The sequence below is a fragment of the Balaenoptera physalus genome, assembly GCF_965194825.1.
Source record: "Balaenoptera physalus genome assembly, chromosome: 10".
Lineage (NCBI taxonomy): Eukaryota > Metazoa > Chordata > Mammalia > Artiodactyla > Balaenopteridae > Balaenoptera > Balaenoptera physalus.
Genome location: NC_138889.1, coordinates 60,381,154 through 60,402,055, shown reverse-complemented (window position 1 = coordinate 60,402,055; position 20,902 = coordinate 60,381,154). Strand labels below are relative to the sequence as shown.

The 20,902-nt window shown below is 42.4% G+C and overlaps 2 protein-coding genes across 2 annotated transcripts in view; both read right to left on the bottom strand.

The window, feature by feature from the left end:
* Nucleotides 1–4,025: 4,025 nt before the first annotated feature.
* LOC309667828 (olfactory receptor 2AT4-like) lies at nucleotides 4,026–16,861 on the bottom strand (the record flags this gene model as incomplete). Its single annotated transcript, XM_082476779.1, has 2 exons — nucleotides 4,026–7,194; nucleotides 16,853–16,861. The coding sequence occupies 2 exons, from the start codon at nucleotides 16,859–16,861 to the stop codon at nucleotides 6,217–6,219; spliced, it is 987 nt and encodes a 328-aa protein (XP_082332905.1). The 3' UTR covers nucleotides 4,026–6,216.
* Nucleotides 15,897–20,902, bottom strand: part of LOC309637154 (olfactory receptor 2AT4-like) — a 24,149-nt gene continuing 19,143 nt past the window's right edge. Inside the window, exon 2 of the mRNA XM_082411319.1 lies at nucleotides 15,897–20,803. Within this exon, the coding sequence (XP_082267445.1) occupies nucleotides 19,785–20,750 (966 nt within the window). The 5' untranslated portion in view covers nucleotides 20,751–20,803 and the 3' untranslated portion in view covers nucleotides 15,897–19,784. The remainder of the gene's footprint in view (nucleotides 20,804–20,902) is intronic.

Here is a 20,902-nt window from a genome sequence, read left to right as displayed (position 1 = left end):
CTTTGAATAACAAGCAAGAACTATATGTGCCATCTCCTCCTCTCCAAATCCATCTGATTGAAGAGAGAAATTTGGGTTGGGGATAAATTTGTGTATGTGGATCTTTGCTTCCGGATCATAAAGGTAAATGCTGAAGGTGTTTCTGAGGGAGAAGATCTAAACCATTCTTAAGTTAAAGGCAAAGAATTCTGCAGAATAACCAGATCGTTAGGTGTATTCTTTTGTTCTGTTTTCTGTTTCTCAGACACTGCAGAACTCCTTAATAAACATACAGAGCCAGCTTTTGGCAGCTTGAGGATACCTAAAGGCTTTCTGGGATGTTATGGATGAAAGTAATTAAGAGACTTGGGAACTTGGGCCAAAAGAACCACATGGAGTACAACAGTTGGTAGAATTGCAGTTAAGTTGGAGAAAACAAACACAGACCAAAACTTAGATTCCTTTTAGGTTTCTAATTTTATTTTGTTTTACTAAAGAAAATGAACCTAAATAGGAGAGCTAAACAGTTGGCTGACATTTCCTTGTAAAAAGCCAACATTCTAAGACTTACTGTTATAATATTATGGGATAAAATATGATTTATTTCATTACCTCTGAGAATAAAAATGTTCTCATACTTCTAGGAAATGACTGGCTCTTCTATAGCTAAGGTGACAAACAGTCATCAGAACTTTTTTTAAACCTGTTCATCGCTCAATGACAGTTCCACATCAGTACACACACTGCTGAAAGCCAGCCAGTCTCAAAATCAGCCACCCAGTAACTGCTTCGCTCCAGTAACCACACTGTTATGGCTGAAGGCAAACCAGTCCCTAGGTACTCCCACTCCTGAAAGTCCACCAACCCCTGATCTCCACATTTTCCACAGCCCTATATAAGATCAGCTCCCTGTGTTGCTGAGAAACGAACTGTGCCAGAAACTATAGTGTCCCCATGCTTAAGCTAGTGATAAACTCAGCTTTTCGTTTCAGATGTTGCACAGTGGTCTCTGCTATTAACATGTCTTATTTATGTCTCTATAGTCAGTAAAATGTCCTTTCTTTCATTTTTGATTTTAGTAATTAGGTCTTCTTTCTTTTTTCTTAGTCAATCTAGCTGAAGTTTGTCAATTTTGTTGATAAATTCAAAGAACCAATTTTGGTTTTGTCTATTTTCTCTACTGTTTTTCTGTTCTCTTTCATTTATTTCCACTCTAATCTTTATCATTATTTCATGCCCACTGCTTGCTTTGAATTTAGTTTGCTTTTCTTTTCTAATTTCTTAAAGTTAAAAATTAGGTTATTAATTTGAGATCGTTCTTTTTTAATGTAAGTATTTACAGCTCTAAATTTCCCTCTAAGCACTGTTTTAGCTGCATCTCATAAGTTTTGGTACATTGTGTTTTCATTTTCATTCATTTCAAAATATTTTCTGATTTCCCTTGTGATTTCTTTTTGACCCATTGGTTATTTAGGAGTGTGCTGTTCAATTTCCAAATATCGTGGAAGTAGCATTCAGTGACAGAGCTTTTATTATTTTAAAGATAGCATAGAAAAAGTGTGCAGATTATTTAAAACATGTATTGCTTAGAACTAGAAAAAGTTAGTTTAGAGATAATGACGTCTTCAAAGGTGAAACTAGAAAAGGTTAGTGTGGACAATTCTGGGAAGATATTTGAAGAAAACATAAGGGAAAGATAAAAGAAATTAAGGTGAACCATGCTATTTGGAATAAAAACAGAAAGCACAAAATAAGAATTCAGTATACTATAACCATTTTATTTACCATCAAGAATGTATAAAATCAATGCAGAAAAATGGTATTACATAAATATCGCTCTTATAATGGAATCAAAATCTCATGACTACAGAAGTATTTTCACTTTGTGAAAGTGATAAAATCAGTTTTAGAGCTCAGTATTCTGATTAAGTTTAGAAGTATTTTAAACTAGCTTTTGGAATCTTAGAATTTATTTTTTAATCTTTCTTTTTCTTTCTCTCCCAGTAATATTGAGATATAAAATATAGCATATAGTAGGCTCATGATATGCATACTTAATACATGAGAGCTTATGTCATTTAGCTGACAGATTTGATTTTCCTGACAAGAAGCTTTAGGTAGCCCTTTGTGAGGACAGATTGGGTTAAAAAAATCAGATCATCTCTGCCTGATCAACTTGGCTTAAGTGATTATTCCAATGTTTAGTCTTTAAAAAAAATCTCCACTGGGAAGAACCAGTAACATTAGGACTATTAGTTGTACCTACTACGACTCAGGATAAGCACTGCACTTTTAGGTAAAAGTGAAATCGATTTTAAGAAAGAATTTTCCTGGGTTTCCCTGGTGGCGCAGTGGTTAAGAATCAGCCTGCCAATGCAGGGGACACGGGTTCGAGCCCTGACCCAGGAAGATCCCACATGCCGCGGAGCAGCTAAGCTCGCGAGCCACAACTACTGAAGCCCACGCACCTAGAGCCCGTGCTCCGCAACCAGAAAAGCCAACGCAATGAGAAACCTGCGCACAGCAATGAAGAGTAGCCCCCGCCCTCCGCAACTAGAGAAAGCCCATGCGCAGCAACGAAGACCCAATGCAGCCAAAAATAAATAAATATATACATTTATTTAAAAAAAAAAAAAAAAGAGGGCTTCCCTGGTGGCACGTGGTTGAGAATCTGCCTGCCAATGCAGGGAACACGGGTTCGAGCCCTGGTCTGGGAAGATCCCACATGCCGCAGAGCAACTAGGCCCGTGAGCCACAACTACTGAGCCTGCGCGTCTGGAGCCTGTGCTCCGCAACAAGAGAGGCCGCGACAGTGAGAGGCGCGCGCACCGCGATGAAGAGTGGCCCCCGCTCGCCGCAACTAGAGAAAGCCCTCGCACAGAAATGAAGACCCAACACAGCCATAAATAAATAAATAAAATTTTTTAAAAAAGAGAAAGTATTTTCCTGACTTAAGTGTACCGTATCTGAGTTTAATGTAAGAAGGCTCTGCAGACAGTAAACCTAACTCAAGTATGACCTTAATGCTGGCAGACAGTCATCCAGTATGTCCCTGCTTTGTTCCCTTGCCTCCTCTTCTACGTGACTTTTTCACACCTTCTCTACTCAATCCACTGATATCTTTTCCCGTTGTCATTCCAGCCAGTCAGGAGAGAAGTCCCATAGAGTCCCATCCCATCTCCACCCACCTACCGGCATCTGTGCCCACACTCTGACTAGGAAGTTGGTCTGTTCCCATGGATGAACTCTTCAGGTTCCTATCGAAAGCCAGTCACTCCAATAATTCTCCCCTCTGTCTCCCATCACGAATTTTTTTTTTTTTTACTGTCTCCTGGATTATTCCCATCCGTGTACAAATATGCTGTTATTTCTCCCGTCTTAAACAAAAACTTAATCTCTATAAACTACCGATTAAATTTTTAAAATCAGGATGCAGAACAGCACCAATAGTATGCTACCACTCCTCTAAGACGGAGTGGAAATATGGCCAGATTGCCATATTTTTGTATAATATAACCATGTTTATATGTTATACATATATGTATAACTATATGGATTTCCTTATATTAAAAATGGAAAGAAAAACCAAAAGATGAATAAAAACGGTTTCTTTAAGGGGGGGTGTAACAGGTGGAGGGAGCAGAAATGGAAGCTAGAATTCACTAAAAACGCCTTGTTTCATAATTTTGACTTAAAATTGTTATACTTGTGACTTTAAAATCAGGTATGAAGACCCTCATTACTATTTGCTGGAATTCTCACTCTCTGCTAATGCCCTTGCTTAAAGTTCCACTTAAGTGCTGCACCTTTATCACAATTTGCTAAGGAAGATTTTATTCCTTTTAACACAAGCCACAAAAATGTCATTGGCTGCTCCATTCACTCTTCTGAGAATGGTTTTCCTTTCTGCCTGTTTGGGGGGCACTGTAGAGGATACACCCCTGATCCCTTTTTGACCTGTGTGATTCCTGAAAGGGACTGGGTGTTAAAATTCTTTGGGTTTAATTGAGTGTAAACTCAATTTCTTGATGGCAGGTGGGGATGGGAGCAGTTCAGGCCTTCTGTTCAGTCAGTCCACATCCACCACGGTGTTAACTCCATGAGGGCTCCCAGACACACAGTAACAAGTGCATAGGTTATCAGTAGTTATGGGATGCGTTTTTACCTTGGATTAAATATTCAGTATTACCCAGTGTGTTCCCACCACCCCCTATGCTTCCCTCTGAAACAGCACCTACCTCGCTGTGCTATTTCTGCCCACACCTGTCTCCTTCACTAGACTGTGAGCAAATTCATGGCAGCAACTGTCCTGATTTATCTCTGTCTCTAGCTTTTACTGTATCGACTAGTACTTCCCGCATGCTCAGTGAAGACTTCTTAAATGAATGAACAAATGGAGAAAATTATATTCAGCAGCTTGATGCTTACTGTGGATGTGAAAACCACCATTATCCATTGTACCCATGGGAAGACTTGGACCAGACATTGAGAACTACTATTGCAGCCTCTGCCCAGTGGAATGATGCCTTGTCAGAGTTTATAATGAGATACAATATTCATACAGAGCAAAACTGTATAAAGCCTAAATATACAGTTTAATTGTAAAGAAAACACCATGTCACCATCATTCAGGGGAGAATGAAACATTGCCAGCACCTCATAAGCCCCTCGGTAGCCCTCTCTGATTACAACCCTCTCCCTCTCCTGCAGAAATAACCATGATTCTGATTTATGTAATAAATATGCCTTCTCTTTTCTTCACAGTTAATGACATCTGTATGCATTGATAAAAAATGTAGTTTAGCTTTGTCTGTCGTTAACCTTTATATAACTGGAATCATATCCCATGTATCCTTTTGAGTTGTGATTCTTTCACTCAGTACTATGTGAATTTCCTCTATGTTGTTGCATGTATACATAATCCTTTCATATTTTATTGGCATGTAGTGTTATGTTTCAGGAACATTTCACAAATTGGAGAAATGCTGCTGTGCTAGATCATAGAGTATATGGGTCTTCGACATCATAAGAGAGCGATAAAGTATTTTCCAAAGTGGCTGTACCAGTTAACATTCCCACTCTCCATGTATGAAAGCTCCATCGACCCACATCCTCGCCAACCTGGGTATCGTCACACTTTGACATTTTAGCCAGTCTGACTGGTTTCTAGTGGTAACTATTTGCTGTTGTAATTTGCATTTCTCCTATTACTAAAGAGGTTGAGCACATTTTCTTATATTTATTGGACATTTGTGTATTCCCTCTTGTGACTTATTTTGCTCTAATGATATTTTTTCTAATGGCTTGACTACCTTTTTTAAAAATTGATTTGAAGTGATTCTCTATATATCCTGACTATGAGTCCTGAGTCTTTTAGTTGGTTATATGCATTGCAAATAACTTCTTTTGTTCTGTATGTTGACTTTTCATTCTCTTTTTGGTGACTTTTGAGGAGTAGAAATTTTACTTTTTTTTTTTTTTTTTTTGGCTGTGCTGTGTGGCTTGCGGGATCTTAGTTCCCTGACCAGGGATTGAACTCAGGCCACAGCAGTGAAAGTGCTGAGTCCTAACCACTGGACCTCCAGGGAATTCTCAGAAATTTTACATTTTAAAGCAGTCAAATGTACACTTTTTTTCTCTGGGTTTAGAGCTTTTAAAAAGTCTTATTTAAGAAATATTTCCCCATCCCAAGATCAGGACTATAGTCTCCGATACAGTTTTATAGTTTCACCTTTCATATTTAGGTTGAGATTGATTTTTGTGTTTGTTTGAGGTAAGAGACCAATTTCATTTTTTGACATATGGATATCTGATAGTACTAATACCCTTGATTATATGTCCATTTTCGAACCTGATCTGCAGTGTCATTTATATATCAATTGTCCATATATTCAAGGGTCTGTTTCTGGGCTCTCTGTTTCATTGATCTATATGTCTCTCTATGTCTTAATAACTAACCTCTTTGCATTCCCATCTTTATTACTATTTTAGCCTTATTATATTAAAAAAATCTATTTGATACTTTTAAGAAGATACTTTTTATATTTTATCTGACATTCTTATTTCTTTCCACAAAAGAGTTGGTATCATTATGTAGCTTATTAATGGAAAGGGAAGCCCCAGTGGTGTACTTTTGGCCCTGCTATAAGTCATTCTTTCCTTCAAAAAACTTTTTTGATAGCATGCTCTCTTCTTAGCACACAGGTATCCTGGGACAGGATTAACTACATCTAAGGATCAAGGGTCCCCAGAATGCCCGGGGTCTTGGGGACATGTTATTTTGGTGATGGCTGCTTTGACATCCTTGTTCCTCAGCGTGTAGATGAGAGGGTTGAGGACAGGTGTGAGAATAGCATGCACCATGTTGCTCATGATGTGGAAGTCAAGGGGTAGGTCAGCCTTGTAGGCCACATAGGCTATGGCAATGGATGAATAGTAAGTGCCAACCACCAGGAAGTGGGAGCTGCAGGTAGAGAAGGCTTTCGAGAGTCCTTCTCGGGAGCTTATGCGAAGCACTGTGGCCAGGATATGGGCATAGGAGAGAAGCACCAGGAGAAGGGGCAGGAAGGACACCACCGTGGTGATGCAGAAGCCCATGAAGGTCTGGGGTGTGGTGTCAGAGCAGGAGGCCTGGACCACAGCCAAGTGGTCACAGAAGCCATGGTAGATGTGAGCAGTGCTGTCAAAAGCCATGTGGAAGGTCTGCACCACTGCTGGTATGGGCAGAAGGAGGGCAGTGAGCCAGGCACTGGCTGCCAGTGCAGCATTGGTCTGTGGGGTCATGAGGACAGGGTAGTGCAGTGGGCGGCAGATAGCCACATAGCGGTCACAGGCCATGACCACCAGGACGAAGGCTTCAGAACAGGAGAAGCTGTGGAAAAGGTACATCTGCAAGAAGCAGGCAGAGAAGCCGAGGTAGTGGTCCCCGAGTAAGAGGAGAGATAGCATCTTTGGGACAGTGGATGTGGTGAAGAGGATGTCCAGGGCTGAGAGGTTGATCAGGAAGAAGTACATGGGCTTGTGGAGTCTGGGCTCTATCACCACGGCCACCAGGATCAGGGTGTTACCCACCAGGATAAGCAGGTAGAAGAACAAGAAGATGAAGGAGACAGGGAGGAAGAGGAACTCCTGTAGAGAGGGGATGCCCACCAGGTAGAAGATGGGTGAAGAGTCTTTTGATCCATTACAGGCTGTGGCATCCACGGTGAGACAGAGCTACATGCCAGGGTGACAGGCCGTCAGAGCATCTGGAAACTGGATAAAACAGGAGTTTGGAAGGAGAATTCCGTTCAGTTCACTCTACAATTAATGCAATCCAAATCATTTATGACCAAGTTTAGAGGACTGGTGGTACCATCCAATATTAACTCTTCCGTCTTAACGCACAATTTACTCCTTCCTTCTTCCATCAACTCTTTAGTAAGTATCTACAGTGTGCAAGGCTGTGAGAAGGTAAACAAGGCACACAAAGCCCCTGCCTTCACAGGGGCTTAAATTCTAGTAGAAGGATGGTATGTTTAAAAGCCAAACACACAGTTAATTATCTAGGTACAACTGTGATAAGTGCATTCAAAGAGCTTCCGTCCCTTCCCTGCTCCATTTCCCACACTATCTCTTGGGCATCAGATCTTAGATGATCTCTTAGATTCCTACTTTATTGTTTTTTTCTTTTGCTCTTGTTTCAAGTTCTACTAAGTGACATCACTATACCACATCACTAGAAAGGGCTGATTTTTCCAATATTTTCTGCCGCATGCTGCCTGCTCAGGCTACTCATTACCCAGGGAATGTCTCCCCTCTCATTTTCCGGGCGCAGCAGCTCTGCCTGCCTCTCTCCCTGCCAGGTTCTCTGGGTGTTCTCCCGCCCAGTGATGTTTCAGCGATGGGAAGGACAAATGCCTTCAGAGGGGCAACTCTCCTCCTGATGGAGCCCAAGCTGATGGTGCATCTTCCCCTCATTTAGGGCATGTCCTGGGTCTCTGTCATCTTCCTTCTTCCTGGCTGCCACAGCCCAACGAGTATTGTGTTTAGTTCTCTGATGCCCATTCTGCTGTGGGCTCCTCCAATACCAACTCAGAAGAAGCCACAAGGAGATGTCGTGAGAGCTCTTGTTGCTAGAAAGGACCCAGAGAACTGAAAGCTGTAGCTGCCCAAATACAAAAACCCCTATATCATAGGTTGTTCATTAAATGTGTGCTGGGGTCAATGCAGGGACTGCTGAGGCAATTTTGGCTTGTCCCGACTTCAGGATGAGCCTCTAATGAGTGGTCCCGGCAGTTTCTTGTTTACATCTGCATCACTGCTGTTTGAACCCTATTGATTTCACAAGCAGTTTCCCTTTGAATTCCTAAGAACGACAGCTACCTTCTTTCTTCTCTAAAACAAATGCAAAACAAACTAGTTAAAAACACCTCTCGTGTCCTAGAATTACAGAGTGTCAGACTGGAAAAAAAGGTTTTTTTAATCTTCAATTCCAACCCAATTCCCCTCCCCCACACTTCCTCACCACCTTTTAAAAATTTACTAGTTTGCTCTGTGATTGATTTGGATCGTGCAGCCTGGCTTCTAGATTTGGAAGTGGTGACTGGCAAATGCTTTGTCTAAAATGAGCATGGGAAGAACAACCGTCCTGTGTGTGTGCTCCTTGAAAGAGAACCTCAGAGGTCACCCTGAGGACCTGGCAAGAGAGTGACCTGATTGTCTCCATGTTGAAGGGTTAACCCTCAGTTAACTAGAACCCCGTTCCAACAAGTGTGGTCACCACTTTTTTTTCACACCCAAAGGAATGCAAACTGCACTGCCCTGGACATTTCTGCTCTCAGAGAGGCAGCTGTGCCTGCCGGTCCCAGGTGAGGCAGAGCAGGGGATTTGAGGGACAGAAACGTAGAGGGCTGAAGCCAGAGGGGCCCTGAGGGAGCCATCAAGTCTAACTCCCCTCTCCTCCATCCTCCGTCCCACCACTTTGCAGATGGAAAAAGGGATGCTGAGACCCCAGTGGAGAGGTGGCACATGGCTTTTCACACCAGCTGGTACTGGACTATCCAACAGGCCGACCAGGCATGTGCTGGGTCACCAGCCAAGCAAGGGAACCAAAAATACTTTTTGAAAGAATTTAACATTTAATCTTTCAAAGCACCATTCAGCTGGCCCATCATAGGAAATATCCAGATTTGGCTGGACTTTCTTACACTATTTTACGGGTTAAGATTACACACTACATCTGAATGATGTAGCCGTGCTTAGGGCCTAACGGGTGCCGTTTCCTAGAGCACAGAACTTGCGCCAGCAGGTTCTCCCTGTTGGGATTGTCTACAGGCCAGTTATAGTGCTTGGTGGGGACAGGGAAGGACAGAAAATCACCGAGTGTCCAACTTGATACTGCATTTTTTTTTTTTTTTAGTGGATGATTTAATATAACCTTTTGAGAATGTAAGAAGCCAGTTATACAGAAAACCAAATATATAGCAATAACATAAAAGATTTAAATAATGCATCATCAAAAGCTTAAATGTTTGTGTATACAAATGTTACATGTATGCAATTTTCATCTCTATAGATAATGCACATTTTTCTTTTATCCATACTTCCCTTACAAAAACCTATCATATACTTTATTACAAAGATACTCTTATTTAGTTCCAAAAGGGTAGATATTTTATGTTATAATTTGATGAAACTTAAAAATCAAGACTAGAAACATGATCAAAGGAGATATATACTTTTTTTTTTCAGAAAGGAAGAAATATTGTTCTTATTAAGTTATGAGCACTTTTTTTTCCTTATTAGTCATCAATTTAATACACATCAGTGTATATATGTCAATCCCAATCTCCCAGTTCATCACACCACCACCACCACCCCCCACCGCTTTCCCCCCTTGGTGTCCATACGTTTGTTCTCTACATCTATGTCTCAATTTCTGCCCTGAAAACCGGTTCATCTGTACCATTTTTCTAGGTTCCACATATATGCGTTAATATACGATATTTGTTTTTCTTTCTGACTTACTTCACTCTGTATGGCAGTCTCTAGATACATCCACGTCTCAACAAATGACCCAATTTCGTTCCTTTTAATGGCTGAGTAATATTCCATTGTATATATGTACCACATCTTCCTTATCCATTCGTCTGTCAGTGGGCATTTAGGTTGCTTCCATGACCTGGCTATTGTAAATAGTGCTGCAATGAACATTGGGGTGCATGTGTCTTTTTGAATTATGGTTTTCTCTGGGTATATGCCCAGCAGTGGGATTGCTGGGTCATATGGTAATTCTATTTTTAGTTCTTTAAGGAACCTCCATACTGTTCTCCATAGTGGCTGTATCAATTTACATTCCCATCAACAGTGCAAGAGGGTTCCCTTTTCTCCACATCCTCTCCAGCATTTGTGTTTGTACATTTTCTGATGATGCCCATTCTAACTGGTGTGAGGTCATACCTCATTGTACTTTTGATTTACATTTCTCTAATAATTAGTGATGTTGAGCAGCTTTTCATGTGCTTCTTGGCCATCTGTATGTTTTCTTTGGAGAAATGTCTATTTAGGTCTTCTGCCCATTTTTGGATTGGGTTGTTTGTTTTTTTGATAATGAGCTGCATAAGCTGTTTATATATTTTGAAGATTAACCCTTTGTCCGTTGATTCGTTTGCAAATATTTTCTCCCATTCTGAGGGTTGTCTTTTCGTCTTGTTTATGGTTTCCTTTGCTGTGCAAAGCTTTTGAAGTTTCATTAGGTCCCATTTGTTTATTTTTGTTTTTATTTCCATTACTCTAGGAGGTGGATCAAAAAAGATCTTGCTGTGATGTATATGTCAAAGAGTGTTCTTCCTATGTTTTCCTCTAAGGGTTTTATAGTGTCCGGTCTTACATTTAGGTCTCGAATCCATTTTGAGTTTATTTTTGTGTATGGTGTTAGGGAGTGCTCTAATTTCATTCTTTCACATGTAGCTGTCCAGTTTTCCCAGCACCACTTATTGAAGAGACTGTCTTTTCTCCATTGTATATCCTTGCCTCCTTTGTCATAGATTAGTTGAACATAGGTGCGTGGGTTTATCTCTGGGCTTTCTATCTTGTTCCATTGATCTATGTTTCTGTTTTTGTGCAAGTACCATATTGTCTTAATTACTGTAGCTTTGTAGTATAGTCTGAAGTCAGGGAGTCTGATTCCTCCAGCTCCATTTTTTTCCCTCAAGACTGCTTTGGCTATTCGGGGTCTTTTGTGTCTCCATACAGATTTTAAGATTTTTTGTTCTAGTTCTGTAAAAAATGCCTTTGGTAATTTGATAGGGATTGCATTGAATCTGTAGATTGCTTTGGGTAGTATAGTCATTTTCACACTATTGATTCTTCCAATCCAAGAACATGGTATATCTCTCCATCTGTTGGTATCATCTTTAATTTCTTTCATCAGTGTCTTATAGTTTTCTGCATATAGGTCTTTTGTCTCCCTAGGTAGGTTTATTCCTAGGTATTTTATTCTTTTTGTTGCAATGGTAAATGGGAGTGTTTCCTTAATTTTGCTTTCAGATTTTCAATTGTTGGTGTATAGGAATGCCAGAGATTTCTGTGCATTAATTTTGTATCCTGCAACTTTACCAAATTCATTGATTAGCTCTAGTAGTTTTCTGGTGGCATCTTTAGGATTCTCTATGTACAGTATCATGTCATCGGCAAACAGTGACAGTTTTACTTCTTCTTTTCCAATTTGTATTCCTTTTATTTCTTTTTCTTCTCTGATTGCCATGCTAGGACTTCCAAAACTATGTTGAATAATAGTGATGAGAGTGGACATCCTTATCTTGTTCCTGATCTTAGAGGAAATGCTTTCAGTTTTTCACCATTGAGAATGATGTTTGCTGTGGATTTGTCATATATGGCCTTTATTATGTTGAGGCAGGTTCCCTCTATGCCCACTTTCTGGAGAGTTTTTATCATAAATGGGTGTTGAATTTTGTCAAAAGCTTTTTCTGCATCTATTGAGATGATCATATGGTTTTTCTCCTTCAATTTGTTAATATGGTGTATCACATTGATTGATTTGCGTATATTGAAGAATCCTTGCATCCCTGGGATAAATCCCACTTGATCATGGTGTATGATCCTTTTAATGTGTTGCTGGATTCTGTTTGCTAGTATTTTGTTGAGGATTTTTGCATCTATATTCATCAGTGTTTTTGGTCTGTAATTTTCTTTTTTTGTAGTATCTCTGTCTGGTTTTGGTATCAGGGTGATGGTGGCCTCGTAGAATAAGTTTGGGAGTGTTCCTTCCTCTGCAGTTTTTTGGAAGAGTTTGGGAAGGATGGGTGTTAGCTCTTCTCTAAATGTTTGATAGAATTCACCTGTGAAGCCATCTGGTCCTGGACTTTTGTTTGTTGGAAGATTTTTAATCACAGTTTCAATTTCATTGCTTGTGATTGGTCTGTTCATATTTTCTATCTCTTCCTGGTTCAGTCTTGGAAGGTTATACCTTTCTAAGAATTTGTCCATTTCTTCCAGGTTGTCCATTTTATTGGCATACAGTTGCTTGTAGTAGTCTCTTAGGATGCTTTGTATTTCTGCAGTGTCTGTTGTAAATTCTCCCTTTTCATTTCTAATTTTATTGATTTGAGTCCTCTCCCTCTTTTTCTTGATGAGTTTGGCTAATGGTTTCTCAATTTTGTTTATCTTCTCAAAGAACCAGCTTTTAGTTTTATTGACCTTTGCTATTATTTTCTTTGTTTCTATTTCATTTATTTCTGCTCTGATCTTTATGATTTCTTTCCTTCTGCTAACTTTGGGTTTTGTTTGTTCTTCTTTCTCTAGTTTCTTTAGGTTAAGGTTCGATTGTTTATCTGAGATTTTTCTTGTTTCTTGAGGTAGGCTTGTAGAGCTATAAACTTCCCCCTTAGAACTGCTTTTGCTGCATCCCATAGGTTTTGGATCGTCATGTTTTCATTGTCATTTGTCTCTAGGTATTTCTTAATTTCCTCTTTGATTTCTTCAGTGATCTCTTGGTTATTTAGTAACGTACTGTTTAGCCTCCACGTGTTTGTGTTTTTTACATTTTTTTCCCTGTAATTCATTTCTAATCTCATAACGTTGTGGTCAGAAAAGATGCTTGATATGATTTCAATTTTCTTAAATTAACTGAGGCTTGATTTGTGACCCAAGATGTGATCTATCCTGGAGAATGTTCCGTGCGCACTTGAGAAGAACGTGTAATCTGCTGTTTTTGGATGGAATGTCCTATAAATATCAATTAAATCTATCTGGTCTATTGTGTCATTTAAAGCTTCTGTTTCCTTATTTATTTTCATTTTGGATGATCTGTCCATTTGGTGTAAGTGAGGTGTTAAAGTCCCCCACTATTATTGAGTTACTGTTGATTTCCTCTTTTAGAGCTGTTAGCAGTTGCCTTATGTATTGAGGTGCTCCTATGTTGGGTGCATATATATTTATAATTGTTATATCTTCTTCTTGGATTAATCCCTTGATCATTATGTAGTGTCCTTCCTTGTCTCTTGTAACATTCTTTATTTTAAAGTCTATTTTATCTGATATGAGTATTGCTACTCCAGCTTTCTTTTGATTTCCATTTGCATGGAATATCTTTTTCCATCCCCTCACTTTCAGTCTGTATGTGTCTCTAGGTCTGAAGTGGGTCTCTCTTAGACAGCATATATATGGGTCTTGTTTTTGTATCCATTCAGCAAGCCTGTGCCTTTTGGTTGGAGCATTTAATCCATTCACGTTTAAGGTAATTATCGATATGTATGTTCCTATGACCATTTTCTTAATTGTTTTGGGTTTGTTTTTGTAGGTCCTTTTCTTCTCTTGTGTTTCCCACTTAGAGAAGTTCCTTTAGCATTTGTTGCAGAGCTGGTTTTGTGGTGCTGAATTCTCTTAGCTTTTGCTTGTCTGTAAAGCTTTTGATTTCTCCATGGAATCTGAATGAGATCCTTGCTGGGTAGAGTAATCTTGGTTGTAGGTTCTTCCCTTTCATCACTTTAAGTATATCATGCCACTCCCTTCTGGCTTGTAGAGTTTCTGCTGAGAAATCAGCTGTTAACCTTATGGGAGTTCCCTTGTATGTTATTTGTCATTTTTCCCTTGCTGCTTTCAATAATTTTTCTTTGTCTTTAATGTTTGCCAGTTTGATTACTATGTGTCTCAGCATGTTCCTCCTTGGGTTTATCCTGTATGGGACTCTCTACACTTCCTGGACTTGGGTGGCTATTTCCTTTCCCATGTTAGGGAAGTTTTCGATTATAATCTCTTCAAATATTTTCTCGGGTCCTTTTTCTCTCTCTTCTCCTTCTGGGACCCCTATAATGCGAATGTTGTTGTGTTTAATGTTGTCCCAGAGGTCTCTTAGGCTGTCTTCATCTCTTTTCATGCTTTTTTCTTTATTCTGTTCTACAGCAGTGAATTCCACCCTTCTGTCTTCCAGGTCACTTATCCTTTCTTCTGCCTCAGTTATTCTGCTATTGATTCCTTCTAGTGTAGTTTTCATTTCAGTTATTGAAGTGTTCATCTCTGTTTGTTTGTTCTTTAATTCTTCTAAGCCTTTGTTAAACATTTCTTGCATCTTTTCGATTTTTGCCTCCATTCTTTTTCCACGGTCCTGGATCATCTTCACTATCATTATTCTGAATTCTTTTTCTGGAAGGTTGCCTATCTCCACTTCATTTAGTTGTTTTTTGGGGTTTTAATCTTGTTCCTTCATCTGGTACATAGCCCTCTGCCTTTTCATCTTGTCTATCTTTCTGTGAATGTGGTTTTTGTTCCACAGGCTGCAGGATTGTAGTTCTTCTTGCTTCTGCTGTCTGCCCTCTGGTGGATGAGGCTATCTAAGAGGCTTGTGCAAGTTTCCTGATGGGAGGGACTGGTGGTGGGTAGAGCTGACTATTGCTCTGGTGGGCAGAGCTCAGTAAAACTTTAATCCGTTTGACTGCTGATGGGTGGGGCTGTGTACCCTCCCTGTTGGTTGTTTGGCCGGAGGCGACCCAACACTGGAGCCTACCTGGGCTCTTTGGTGGGGCTAATGGCAGACTCTGGGAGGGCTCACACCAAGGAGTACTTCCCAGAACTTCTGCTGCCAGTGTCCTTGTCCCCACGGTGAGCCACAGCCACCCCTGCCTCTGCAGGAGACCCTCCAACACTAGCAGGTATGTCTGGTTCAGTCTCCCCTGGGGTCACTGCTCCTTCCCCTGGGTCCTGATGCCACACTACTTTGTGTGTGCCCTCCAAGAGTGGAGTCTCTGTTTCCCCCAGTCCTTTCGAAGTCCTGCAATCAAATCCCACTAGCCTTCAAAGTCTGATTCTCTAGGAATTCCTCCTCCCGTTGCCGGACCCCCAGGTTGGGAAGTCTGACATGGGGCTCAGAACCTTCACTCCAGTGGGTGGACTTCTGTGGTATAAGTGTTCTCCAGTCTGTGAGTCACCCACTCAGCAGTTATGGGATTTGATTTTACTGTGATTGCACCCCTCCTACCATCTTATTGTGGCTTCTCCTTTGTCTTTGGATGTGAGGTATCTTTTTTGGTGAGTTCCAGTGTCTTCCTGTCGATGATTGTCCAGCAGCTAGTTGTGCTGGTGTTCTCGCAAGAGAGAGTGAGAGGGCTTCCCTGGTGGCGCAGCAGTTGAGAATCTGCCTGCCAATGCAGGGGACACAGGTTCGAGCCCTGGTCTGGGAAGATCCCGGATGCCACGGAGCGGCTGGGCCTGTGAGCCACAATTGCTGAGCCTGTGCGTCTGGAGCCTGTGCTCCGCAGCAAGAGAGGCCGCGATGGTGAGAGGCCCGTGCACCACGATGAAGAGTGGCCCCTGCTTGCCACAACTGGAGAAAGCCCTCGCACAGAAACGAAGACCCAACACAGCCATTAATAGATAAATAAATAAATAAATAAATAAATAAAATTAAAAAAAAAAAGTGGGAGTGAGAGCACATCCTTCTACTCCGCCATCTTGGTTCCGATCCCTGATGCTGCATTTGATGTACATCATCTCCTCCTGTCATCCAACCCTGCCAGGGAGTGGTTATGCCTTTCAGCATATGAGAAATTGAGGGTTGGAGAAGGACAGGCCTTTGTTCAAGGCCATGGCTGAAGGGGGGTCAGAGCAAAGGTCATTCTGGAGCCAGTCTGCTGTAAAAGAATCTTGCCTGGCAACCAGAAGTCCTGGCTCCTGCAGCTCTGCCACTCACTTACTTCCTGTGACTTTGGTGTATGGCTGTTAGCATTACTGACACCATCTTGGTCCTTTTCACTGTCTCCTGACCCTAACCAGGATTGTACTGTGTGGTACCATCAAAGGCTTTGTAGTTAATAGATATTGTTTAATACTCATTAGGACCATGTGGCCTCTATGCTGTTAGTCCCCAAACAATGCTGAAAATCTTCTCTGATATATTCCTGGTGCCCATGAGACTGGTCACCCATTCATAAATCTTGACTTAGGAATGCACATCCTATCTCCAAGCACTTACCCCTATACACTAGGTTAACTATAAAATTGTCCCAATGGCCCCTTGTGGTGTGTAGTGCAGCTGCGAATGCTTCCAGATCATCATCCACCTGATCCCGATCCCACTCTGTGAATAAGATACCCTATAATAAACTGATCCATTGATTACATGGAACTGCCTGCCTCATTTTTCGATCTCAAGATGACTTCTCAATTTTAGTTCCCTCCATGAGAAAACACTTGGTTTTCTCACCTGTGCAGTGAAGGGTTTGGAGGAAAAGTTCTCTGAAGGGTTTCCAATCCAATGAACTGTTTTCTGTGTCCCCTCTGGGTCTGGCAGAGCACATGTCACATGGACCATGCCCCAGAAGGAGAGGGCGAGGGCTTTCCCGCCTAGTGAGTACCTGCTGCCAGCCAGGGGCTTTACCTCCATCATGTCCTATGGGCCTTAGTGGTCCAGTGTGTGCACCTGTGAGTCAGAAAGGACTGGGTTCCAATCCCAGCTCCTACCTGCAGCTCATTTCCTTCTGGGCTCATTTCATTCATCTGTGACCCCCTGGGTTTGTTGTGAGTCCTTGCAGAGAGAATGCTTAAACAATGCTACACAAGAGCCTGGAACAGGTAGGAACTCGAAGTGTGCTAGTGTTTCCAATGTTTCTGCCACCATTAGCCTTGCTTTCCCATGGGAAGGCTTTGGGAAAAGCCAAGCTGACATGAATCCACCTCTGAGCACACAGATCTGCCAGGATATGTGGTCCAAGGTCCAGCAGCCCACATACACACAGCCAACCTGGATCCTGGACGTCTGCCTCTTGTGCACACACAACCAGTCTTCCTGACCCCTGGTCCTGGTTCTACCTGCCCCCCACATCCTTGCCCTGTCTCCCTACTCTGGTCTTTGCTGAGCTTTGGCACTTCACCCTTAGCTCACTCACCTTCCAAGCCCTGTCTACCTTGGTGACTCTTGTGTCCCCTTTGTGCCTTCCAACCCGGCCAGGCAGAGAAGAGCCAGGTAGGTGCTGGGCTGTAGCTCATTAACCCTCTAACCCCTCCTTTTAGTCAGGCCTTCGGGGGTCCTCTCCCTTTGGGGCTCCTTTGAGGCACTGAGTCCCCACCCCCCAGTCACCCAGGATCAACTTCTTGGTCCCTCCTAGAGCACGTGTTGGGAGGGGACTTGCATCTGGGATTTGCTGATAATGAGAACAACATTGTTAAGAGCCCTCATGGGTTCCAGAACTTTACAACCAACGGGGCAGCTTTTATTGACATTATTCCATCTGGTCCTCAGAACAGTCAGGGGAGACAGGCAGCCCAAGAAGAGGAAACTGAGGTCCAGAGAAGTGAAATGACTTACTGATGCTTATACTAATGTTTAGTATCAGAGCTGCAAGGCAGACCCAGGGCTTCATTCCCAGGCCTGTGCTCTGCATATGGGTAAGGGCATAGGGTCTGAAGAGACAAGTCCTGGGTATGAATACCAGTTCTAATATATTTTAGCTATGTCACCTTAGGCATGTTACTTAACCTCTCTGAGTCTGAGTTTCTCCATCTGTAAAATGGAACATAACAATATTACCCATCTCATAGAGTTTTTGAGAGGATTTAGGACATAGTGAAACATGATTTTTTGAAACTGACTCCAAGGGTTTGGTTTGTATTATCTAGCAATAGCCAGAGGAGAGGCTGCCTGCATCTATTCTATTTCCCAGGGGACTAGTGATGTTCATCTCCTGCAGGAGAAGATACAACTTTCATGGGCTCTCGGAGTCTCTAGATGCCAAACAGCTGGCTTCACCAGGTACTACTGTCAACAGCTGGCATCTGAGCTTAGACTGCTTAGTACCCAGTAGTTGGTTTTTTCTGCTTCTAAAGTTACTCTCTTGCTCCCTTTCCCCCCAGAAGGAAAGCAACAAGGGTCAGGGCCATCATGCCTCTATCTTAGGGTATATGTGTGCGAGTTGTTAGCAGCCAACACTCAGCTGCCAGAGGGAAGACCAGTAACTGTGTCTGCTATAGTCTATCCCTTGAACCTCTCGGATTCATTCACTTTTCACAAGTTCACTCCATTTGGACATAGGGTTTCCAGGATTCTGATTAGTCACAGTTTCAAGGGAAATTTCTAAGAAAAGGATTAGTTGGATTAACGACTGCCCTCGCTGCTGCAGTCAGTCCCAAGGCTGCAGGTGACACTTCATCATCCCTCTCCTCTGCCACCCATTCTAGATTCCCTTCCCCTTTCCCTTCACATTCAGTCATTTCAGTGGGTCTAGATGGATTCCCTCCTAGCATGACCCAGACCCTCATCCCTGACAGTTCTGAGCCCCTGTTTACTCTGCCTCATCAAGCTATAGTTGCTTTAATTGTCCACTAAGAGTTAAAGTTGGCAGAAACCAGAAATGCTCACTTGCCTGAGTGCTGACCTCCCAGCCCCCATTATGTAAGAGTGGTTTTACCTCCTCCTGAAGATCACGGTCAATTGCCCTTCTAAATATGGTAACTCCTTTTTCTGACTGCTGGTCTGCTTTCACAGTGGGCTTAAAATGACCAAGCAGAAGCTGTAGCTTTAAATTTAGTGAGATTTACTGTGTCTCCTGGTGAATCCGGACTGCTTAATCCACAGAGGCCAGAATCGTCAGGACTGGAAGTACAAATTCCCTCAAATAGGTCACTGTGGGTAATGGTGGATGGAGCCACTCTAACTTCCACCCACTGGTTCTTGGCAGGAAGCATCACTTTTTAATGGGCATCCAAGCTGAAAATGGATCCATCCCATTGGATGGGAACATGGACCCTATTACCGCTCCCTGATTGGAGCAGCTAGTGGTTTTCTTATGCAATCATTTCCAGCCTCCCACCCATCTATATTGCTGATACATGAGTATTTGCTAACAAACAAGTGATACCAATGCCAAAAATATAAAAACTTACAGGAGAAAATTTTAACATTGAATCAAATGCTAACTTCTTGGCTCCCACAGCCCCCTTTGCTTCTCTCTGTCCTAGCACCTTATATTATTTCTCTGGGTCTGACTCCCCAGTTAAACTATGGATACCTTGAGGGCAGCATCTATGTCTGGCTTATTTCTGTCTCTAGCAGTCCTAGTAAAGATTTTAAATATAAATGATTGGATGATCAAATTTTATTCATCACATTAATGACTAATGAAAACTGTGAAAACCAATTATTCTATAGCACCAGTGGGAAGACTTCTTGATCCAGTATTTGAGGACCGGTTTTTAGCTGTCTGCTCAACTGAATGAAGTCGATTTGGGTTGCTGTAATTCATTTAAAAATATTTATTGTGTTTATTCTGTGCTGGGCACTGTCATTTGTGTCCAGGGAGCTGAATAATTTGCATCTAAGGATTAAGGGTCCCAGAATTCCCTGGGCCCTGGGGACATGCCATTTTGGTGATGGCTGCTTTGACATCCTTGTTCCTCAGCGTGTTGATGAGAACGTTGAGGATAGGTGCGAGAATAGCATGCACCACGTTGCCCATGATGTGGAAGTCGAGGGGTAGGTCAGCCCTGTAGGCCACGTAGGCTATGGCAATGGGTGAGTAGTAGGTGCCAACGAAGAGGTGGGAGCTGCAGGTGGAGAAGGCTTTCGAGCGTCCTTCTCGGGAGCTGATGAGAAGCACTGAGGCCAGGATGTGGGCATAGGAGAGAAGCACCAGGAGAAGGGGCAGAAAGGACACCACCAAGGCGATGCAGAAGCCCATGAAGGTCTGGGACGTGGTGTCAGAGCAGGAGGCCTGGACCACAACCAAGTGGTCACAGAAGCAGTGGCAGATGTGAACAGTGTTGTCAAAAGCCATGTGTAACATGTGCACCACTGCTGGTATGGGCAGAAGGAGGGCAGTGAGCTGGGCACTGGCTGCCAGTGCAGCATTGGTCTGTGGGGTCATGAGGACAGGGTAGTGCAGTGGGCGACAGATAGCCACATAGCGGTCATAGGCCATGACCACCAGGACGAAGGCTTCAGAGCAGGAGAAGCTGTGGAAAAGGTACATCTGCAGGAAGCAGGCAGGGAAGCTGAGGTAGTGGTCCTCAAGCAAGAATAGGGACAGCATCTTGGGGACAGTGGTTGTAGTGGAGAGGATGTCCAAGGCTGAGAGGCTGATCAGGAAGAAGTACGTGGGTTTGTGGAGGCTGGGCTCTGTCACCACAGACACCAGGATCAGCTCATTTCCCACCAGGATGAGCAGAGAGATTAAGAGGAAAATCAAGAAGACAAGGAGGAAGAAGGATTCAAGCAGAGAGGGGATGCCCACCAGGTAGAAGACAGGTGAGGAGTCCTTTGATCCATTACAGGTGGCTTCCATAGTGGGTCAGGGCTGGTTATTTGCAGACAGACACTGGAAACATCAGTACATATCTGGAAACCAGAACAACCAGGGGAACATTAACTAGAACATGCATCTTTTTGTTTCCAACATGGATCTCAATCCTAACTGTTTCTTTGTGCCTGGAATTT